General features: G+C 35.1%; 1 protein-coding gene across 4 annotated transcripts in view; it reads left to right on the top strand.

Annotated features, from left to right (window-relative positions):
- CEP135 (centrosomal protein 135) overlaps positions 1-7,948 on the top strand; it is a 69,921-nt gene extending 61,973 nt beyond the window's left edge. For 3 of the 4 annotated variants that reach the window (XM_014835800.3, XM_070505809.1, XM_070505811.1), the window contains 3 exons: positions 443-547; positions 1,955-2,068; positions 6,220-7,948. In XM_014835800.3, coding sequence (XP_014691286.1) covers positions 443-547; positions 1,955-2,054 — 205 coding nt within the window. In that variant the 3' untranslated portion in view covers positions 2,055-2,068; positions 6,220-7,948. Of the gene's footprint in view, positions 1-442; positions 548-1,954; positions 2,073-6,219 lie in introns of all 4 variants that reach the window. The other variant, XM_070505810.1, reaches the window with a different exon arrangement.
- The last annotated feature ends 1,110 nt before the right edge of the window (positions 7,949-9,058 follow it).

Here is a 9,058-nt window from a genome sequence, read left to right as displayed (position 1 = left end):
TGGACATATTTGTTGGAAGAGGGGAGGAAACCCAGAGTAGATAGTACGAGTGCAGTAATTATCTCTTAAAAGGAGTTAGGAATACTTCTCTTTCTGAGGCAGGAGTCAAGAAAGAGGCCAGGAAGATTCTTTACGTCTTGGTGGTGCAGTTCATGTCTTGTTTCCATTTGCATCTCCAGCATTGCTGCAGTGCCTGGTGCGAACTGGAAGCTCAGTAAATGTTTGTTAAATAAATGAGATGAATGAAAGAGAAAATTTTGTGATGAAAACTCAAGAAGTTTAGAGAATTACTTTTGAAAAGTCTTGATCTTCTCTTTTTTCTTGCTTAGCTATCACCTCCGTTTGTATTTATTAATAACAAAAAGAGAGATCCATAGCACTTGACTTGACAAAACAGAATATTTGCTATTTATTCCTTTGATTTTTAAAATTTGTTTTTAAGAAATAGTCAAAGTCGGGAAAACACCATGCTTCGGGCTAAAGTGGCACAGTTACAAACAGATCATGATGCTCTGAAAAGGCAGATTTCAGCTGAAAGATATGAACGGTGAGAAAAAAGTTTAACATTGATCAATGTTTTTATTTATTCCCTATCCTGTTCCAAAAAGGATTTAATATGGCTTACAAGTGGCAAACGTTTTTAGCATTAATAAAATTTTTTAGTAATTCTCCTAAAGAGGCAATAGGTGTTATGAAAGATAATATCCCTGCAGTAAATAAAATAGCAAATATTGTGTAAATTTCCCATAGCGTTCCTCAGGGCAAGATTAGGGCGTTATTTCAAAGGATGCAGCTAGGGAATCAAGAAGACAGTAAGGATTCTACAAGAGCCCAAAACAATATGGTCCAATAGGAAGCTCCAAATGCAAATCATCATAAAAGTGATGATGCTGATGATCATAAGGGCAGTTAACAAATATATGCCAGATACTATGTACATGTCTGATTAATCCTATTAACAATCTATTAGGCCTCTATTATAGGAAACTGAGATCACACAAATAGTAAATAGCAGAGCCAATACTAAAATCCAAGCAGATCTGCCTAGTTTTAAAGGCTGTACACTTAACCTTTACAATAGATTTCTTACAGCTTAGTAATTTTCATCCTTACATTTCGGTTCATTTGCTTTATTATTTTGAAAAATTTAATCCCCAAGTGATACAAACAGGAATGAGACCTTCTTTAACAGTTAAAGTCGAAGTCTAATGTGCAAATCAACTGTCAAGTTACTTTTCTTCCCTTCTGCTTTCCTACTGTGTTAATACCATAGACATCAGCATTCCTGAAATTTCATTCTCAAATAGCGGTCAAATTGCTTATTGGGTCAATTTTTGAGTTCTCTTATTCTTATCCATTTGCATCAAAACTTTTGAGTGATGTGCTGTTTGGAATATAGATGGAAAAAATATCTTAAAAAGTTTCTTAACGGAGTTAATAGTGAAAAAAGGTTTGTGAAACACCCAACTAGGTAGAAATCCTGGACACTGAAGAAGTCAAGGCAGAAAAGTCTGGGCCACCTACTGAATAGCCACAAAGGAGGTGGCAGCACAGCTACTGTGCTTTGTGGGGCAGACACAGACATAGAAGGAAAGCATAGCAGAGAGAGTGGGTTATTTCACTCCTGACATTTGGGAGTTTTGAGGCAGGAAGAAGGAAGAGGGCTGATTTACGTGCGACAAGAGGTGTGAAAGGAAGGGCCAGAGGAGGGAACCAACCAACTTTGAAAGTCTGTGTTCAGAGGGGCTTTGAACACTCCTATGATCCATATTCCTTTAATTGAAATCTTTTATCCATTACTTAGAATTCATAGAAAGACGTAGGACTTAAATGTAGTAGAAATACTAATTAATTAGTTGAGTAGAAATTACTTAATTAGTTAATAAGAATAACAGCACCTTATGTTTATATACCACGTTTTTGATGTAATCTCTTATTTGATCTTTACTGACAGAGAACGAGCAATCCAAGAGATGCGTCGCCATGGTCTTCCCACACCACCCCTCAGTTCTACTCTGAGGTCTCCTTTACATTCTCCTGAAGACGTGAACTGAGAATTATCAGAAAGGTAGGTACGTAACACCAAGGACAAGCAAAACTAGTCTATGCTTATAAAAATTCAGAAGGGAGTTTTCTGTGTGGGCAGAGGGGAGGTTGCCTGTAAAGGTGGTCAGCAGAACTTTCTGAAGTGATGGGCTCCCTTCTGGTCATAACCTCTGCTCTAAAAGTAACTGTCTTGATTACTAAAAGCATAAGTTCCTTTTCCGTGTTTTAGACATTTTATAAATGAAATCATACTTTTCTGGCTTCTTCTCCTCGGCAGTATGTTTGTGAGATTCAGCCATACTGTTGTGTGTACTTGTAGATTGTTTAGTCTTGTTGCTGCATAATGTTCCATTATGTGTTGTTGATGGACATTTTCTAACTTCCAGTTTGGGCTATTACAGATAGTTATGATGAACACTCTAGGACCTGTATGTTGGTGAAGAGCTGTGTGCATTTCTTTCGAGGATACACTTAGGAGTGACACTGTTGGGTCACTGGACATGTGTGTTCAGTGCATGTCATGTCATTGGACATGCATATGTTCAAGCTTGAGTAGATATGGCAAAGCAGTTTCCAAAGTAGTTGTAAAGAGCGAGGACACTGGCTGCAGAAGGGTCAAAGGATGTACTGATTCTTTGTAGATGGGATGAGTGGGAAAGAAGCGTGTCGGGCCCGGGGTTTGAAAGGTGGGTGATCGTGAAAAATGTAGGCTCGTTGACAGGAATAGTAAAGTCATTCTGTTTAAAAATTATGCATTTCTTTGCCTCTTTTAATAGAAGTATATGGAAGATAAGCATTTCCTGGATGACTCAGAATCCTCATCCTGAACGTTAGTTATGCGCCGTGCTTTAACATACTGATGCCACCAGGGTTTATTGGTGTCTGTAGGGCCTAGGTTTAAGTGATTCCTGATGACTGTGCTTTTGCTTTTGTGTGTGTGTTTGATTAAAACATACGGTTTTCTCTTTGACTTTGAGGACCACTTCTCCCTGCTGGCTGCAGTCACTGTGTCCTTCTAAGCTACTGCATTAATTTGAATGCGATTAGATGGAAGTTCAGCTTCTTGTTATAAAGCCTTATAGCGGTTGTGACACAGCTGCATTTTAGATCAGGGGTTGGTAAAGAGGGTCTGTGGGCCAGATCACCCCACTGCCTATTTTGGTAACTTCAGCTTTATTGGAGCATAGCCACACCCGTTTGTTGACATATTGTCTATGACTGCTTTTCCACACTGGCAGAATTGAGAACTTGTGACAGGAACCCTGTGACCCACAAATCTAAAATATTTACTATCTAGCCCTTTATATCTTGTAGCCTCTGGAAAACAACTGTACACCCATGAGATAATAAGACCAAAAAAGCAAATAATTCCCTAGTTTTATGAAAATAGACTTGACCTTATAGACCCCCTAAAAGGGTCTTTGGGACACCCAGGGATCCCCAGACTATACCTTAAGAACCACTGTTATAGAACATAGTAGAATCCAGCAATCTCTAAAGCTGTGATGAGTTAGAAAACTTTTTTAAAATTACAGTAAAATATATAACATGAACTTTGCCATCTTAACGTGTGTGTGTGTGTGTGTGTGTGTGTGTGTGTGTGTGTGTGCAAGATTAGCCCTGAGCTAACATCCATGCCCATCTTCTATTTTGTATGTGGGACACCTGCCACAGCATGACTTGATAACTTGTGGGTACGTTTGCACCTGGGATCTGAACCGGCGAACCCCAAGCTGCCGAAGCGGAGCATGCAAACTTAACTGCCATGCCACTGGGCTGGCCCTGCCACCTTAACTGTTTTTTAAGTGTGCAACTCAGTGGCACTAAATTCACAATGTTGTGCAACCATCACCATTTCCAAAACCTTCTCATCACCCCAAACACAAACTCTGTACCCATTAAGCAGTAATTCTCCAGTCCCCTGACCTCACTTCCCCATCCCCTGGTAACCTCTAATCTGCTCTTCTGTCTCTCTAAATTTGCCTATTCTAGATTTTTTCATATAAGTGAAATCATGCAGTATTTGTCCTTTTCTTCTGGCTTATTTCACTTAGGATAATGTTTTCAGAGTTCATCTATGTTGTAGTATGTGTCAGAGGTTCATTTCTTTTTATGCCTGAACAATATTCTTTTATATGTTTACACCACGTTTTGTTTATTCATCATCAGTTGATGGACACATGGGTTGTTTTCACCTCTTAGCTGTTGTGAATAATGCTACTATGAACATGGGTGTACAAGTATCTGTTTGAGTTGCTGTTTTCAAATCTTTTGGGAGTACCTAGGAGTAGAATGTTGCTGGGGTCATATGATAATTCTGTTTAACTTTTTGAGTACCTGCCAGACTTCTTCCATATGGCTGTACCATTTTACGTTCCCACCAGCAATGTAGGGATTCCAATTTTCCACATCCTTGCCAACACTTGTTGTTTTCCATTTTTTTTATTATGGCCATCCTAGTAGATGTGGATTAGAAAACTTACACAACCATTTGCAGATTCTCAGAGTAGCCTAATGATGTTGTTAATTGGTAACCGATTTCCATTCATATTTTCTAAATATTGTCACCCAAACTAATTTTAAGGGATTTCCCCATAAGTACTCAGAAATGAATATGAAATATTCATATTTACAGTGTCTCTCTGATAGTTAAAATATATAATCCAATTTTGTTTTTACTTTTTAAAATTATTGTTTCCAATACATGCTCACTGAGAAAACACAAAATACAAAAGTAAAAAGAAGGAAACAAAAATCACCTTTTTCCCCTTTTTTTATTGTGGTAAAATATGTATAACATCAAATTTATCATTTTAACCATTTTCAAGTGTACATTTCTCTGGTAGTTAGTACATTCACATTATTGTGCAAAACTAATCTCCACCATCCATCTCTAGAACTTTTGTATCTTAGCTGATTGAAGCTCTGTACACATTAAACACTAACTCCCCACTTTCCCCTTCCCCTGGCAACCACCATTGCAATTTCTGTCTATGAATTTGACTACTCTGTGTACCTTGTGTAAGTGGAATCATATAATATTTGTCCTTTTGAGACTGGCTTATTTCACTTACCGTAATGTTTTCATCCATTTTGGAACACGTGTCAGAATTTCCTTCCTTTTTGAAGCTGTATAACAATATTCCATTGGATGTATATGTCACATTTTGTTCATCCATTCATCTATCAATGGATGCTTGGGTTGCTTCCACCTTTTGGCTATTGTGAAAATGCTGCTATGAACATGGATGTGCAAATCAAAATCACTTTGATCCTGCAACCCAAGGAAAATAGCAGTTAGCATTTTGGTGTACTTCCTTCTTGTATTTAATTTGTAGTGAACATACACACCCATGCCTAGACATACATATATAATTCTAATAGAGATCATACTCAAAATAATTTTTATCCTGTTTTTTTTTGTTTTGTCTTATTCTTTAGGATTTTTTCTCATTGTGGTTGCAAGCATTTATTCTTATCATTAAAAGCATTTTCAAAAATGCCATTTTAAAATAGTAATCTAATGATTCATCACATGGATATTCCAAGATTTATTTAATCATTCTCCTCTTCTGGGACGTATAGCTTATTTTCAGGTTTTTCTGTTATAAATAATGTTTTACATCAGTATTGGACAACATGTCTAATATCTTCTTAAGTATGTCTTCCTAGGTATAGAAAAAGATTATTGTTTTCTCTCAATGTTTCCATTGTGGGATTTTTCATATTTTAATGGGTGTGTTTTAATTGGGAGGGTGATTAGATAGCACGTAAGGTCAAAATATTTGGAAAAAATATTTGATTATCCATAGTGTGCTATTCTAAGACCCAGGCAACATAATTTACAGTACTTGTGTATAATTTTATTACAGCTAGACATCATATCCCTTCTTTTGAGTGGTTTTTCTCAATTAACCTGCTATATTCTTTTCACTGTGTATCATTCCTTTAGTCCTCCTGTACTTTGAAGTACTTTGGTAGTTTGAGGGGAATATCTCTTTGAAGTATAGAACAGTACTTCTTAACTATTAAATATAACTTGATTGTGGGCAAAGGTTTTATTAGCGACTGTAATTTCAATTAAAACGTTACTGACTTTCCGTTTTTCGTGAACGTACTAAGTAATTTTGTCATTTTCTCTTAACTCACCTTTTTCCTCCCCTTCTTTTTCAGAATGATGACTTTCAATGAGTTTGCTATATGGATTTCTTTAAAGGACAGAACAGTAATGAAATATTTGAAGTACTTGTTTCTGAAAATCATGAACATTGACACAGATTCTACCTCTGTCAACTTTTATTTAAATCAGTGAATATTTATGTAAAAAATTTGGTTTAAAAGAGCTGAATGTGTATATTTTCATATATATAACAGAACAAAATATGTATTAATAGTGCTAACTAATATCTGTATTTTTTATTATTCCTGACTTAAATTACTCCTCAAAGTGTGTTTATACTGTGAATTAATATAATGTATTGTTCACATTATGCTTTAATAATCTTTTTCTTAATGAGCCGTGATATATATATGTAAATATTCTTACATACTTGTTTTCAAAGTGTTTTTAGTTTTCATGCCTGTGTTTATAACCCATATCTTTTTCACATTCACAAAGTATTATCAACTTTGATGATATGTTGTCACACTTAACTTTTTTCTTCTGAATGTAAAATTAATTATTCACCAATTTGCTGTCTGTCATCAAGGGGAATATATTCAGGTCTATTCTTATAACAGCAGAGGTCTTGATAAAATAATAATTACCATATGTGATTTGTTATTGCCAACTAGAAGAATGGTGATGGCAAAGATATGTTTATGTGTTATATACAAAATTATATCATTTTGGCTATCACATGTAATACAAATTCTATCAAATCAAAATAAAGCTATATTCAGATTTTTGTAAATCAATAGAACAGAAATTAGGGACACTTTTCAGTAAATAAAATTCCTCACTATATTAATCTAAAATTTCAGAGTATAAAAATATATTGGGTAAATATAGTAGCACATTTTGTTAAAATTCTAATATACATTCAATAATATCAATTTTTTTGCTTCTAAACCTGTATGTTGTAATTTATGAGTCTTCCAGAACAGTATGTAAACACTGAACTGTGGCATATTAAATAGAAAACAGCTTTTTACAATTAATATACAAAGTTGTAATTTTTAAGAATTTAGATATATACGTATATTAGTAGAAGAACAGAAGTACAAAACAGAATGCCAGATACAAAAACTAATTGTGTTTGAACCATAACCATTTAAAGAAAATCCTGTTCTTAATAGATTTCATTATGATTGCAAAAGAACTTAAAAACTACATAGGAAAGTGGAAGACCAATTATTTATGATACATGTTGTTTCCTCCTGTGGTTTAATGAAGTGGAGTGTATGTGTGTGTGTGTTTGTGTGTACCTGGGGGTGGGCAGTGCTCTTTTTCTAAAACTAATATGCCTTATATGTTCAGGTTATGCCCTTTGCAATAATTCAGTGTGTGTTTGGTGTGACATGGCTTACTTTTCCACCATCTTTGTAATTTTATGTATTCAATCTCCTTTGTGTGAATTCGTGTATTATAGCAAAATACAAGAGAAATGGATCTATTTGCGATGTCATAAGGAAAATCTTTTAATAAACATGTAAATAAAATAAAAAATATTTGTCCCCACCTTTTCCCCCAAAGCAACAGCAAGAAATATTTTGATAGATGTTTTATTTTTAATGTTTTCTATAATTAAAAAATGTGTAGCTTGCCATAATTATTTTCATAACCATGATACTACAATTTTTTAAAAATTAATTTTATCTTAAAATACTGAATGTTCTGACCTTTTATAGATGTTTTTAATTTGTTTTAAATAATTTTAAGTTATAGAGCTTGACACAAATTTTCTAATAAACTTTCCAGTCAATTTATTTTCTCTTTCTTACAGATAGATTTTTCTAGTTTTAGCCGTATTCTTAGTTCTCAAATTGGGTACAGTTTATTCAATTCAAAGTTTATCATGGTGAGATATGGGGAAATCCTTGAACTTAGCTGTCAGGCACTTTTTTTAAACTTTCATTTGTTTCCAGTTAGTTCAAAATATAGGAAATGAAGTCAAAGTTTCTATTTGAAATCCATGTACAAAATGGTTAAACAAGAGCGTGTGTGTGTGTGTGTACATTTTTCTCTTTTGTGAATGGTCTTCGTTGAGAACATCAATTATCGTTGACTATGCCACCTGCTACCTGTCCTTATTGCAACTTATCACACATCTGATATCATACCCCTCTCTCTAATTCTTAGAAGATTTTAGCATCTGGCTTACTGTCTCTCTACTGTTAGTTCTATCATCAGTCTTTTTATGTCGGTATCGTCTTGGAACAGTGGTTATTGACCAGGTCCGTACTTTGAAGTTACCTGGACAATTTTAATGAAAAGCTGATTCGTGAACCCTACACCAGTCCAGATAAATCAGAATCTCGGAGTGCGATGTGGGCATTTTTTTAAATTGTAGATTCTCTAGATGATTCTAACGTGCAGCCAGGATTTAAAATGCTAATTTAGAAACTGCCTCACCAAACTGATTTCATGGCCCACTAGTGGGACTCAATCTATAGTTTGAAAACACTGCTCCAGATCTTGTCATTTCCTCACAAAATCTCAACTTCTAGCATCCTGCTCACCTCTCTTTCTAGGTCATTCGATTTATTATGCCTATCCCAACAATTGCTTGATTCTACCCGGATCTCCAGACCGTTGATTCTGTCACTCATCCCTTGTCTGTAAGTCCGTCACTCTCCCTCTCCTTGTTCTCTAGCATAGACATCATTCTCCTTGCATATACCCTAAATCATCTTTTCTCTTTGAACTGAGAACTCAAATCTTGTTTATATCCAACTACTTCTCTGTATATTCTCTGTTTATTCTCCAACTACTCTGCATCTGTACTAAGTAGCTGAACGTGGCTGGAGAAACAAAACCATGCTGACTTTTCACTTGAAATGTACGGCCCTG

This window comes from Equus asinus, chromosome 3 (genome assembly GCF_041296235.1).
Source record: "Equus asinus isolate D_3611 breed Donkey chromosome 3, EquAss-T2T_v2, whole genome shotgun sequence".
In the NCBI taxonomy this organism is placed as follows: domain Eukaryota; kingdom Metazoa; phylum Chordata; class Mammalia; order Perissodactyla; family Equidae; genus Equus; species Equus asinus.
Note: the sequence above shows the minus strand (reverse complement) of the source record. Positions and strands in the feature narration are given on the sequence as shown.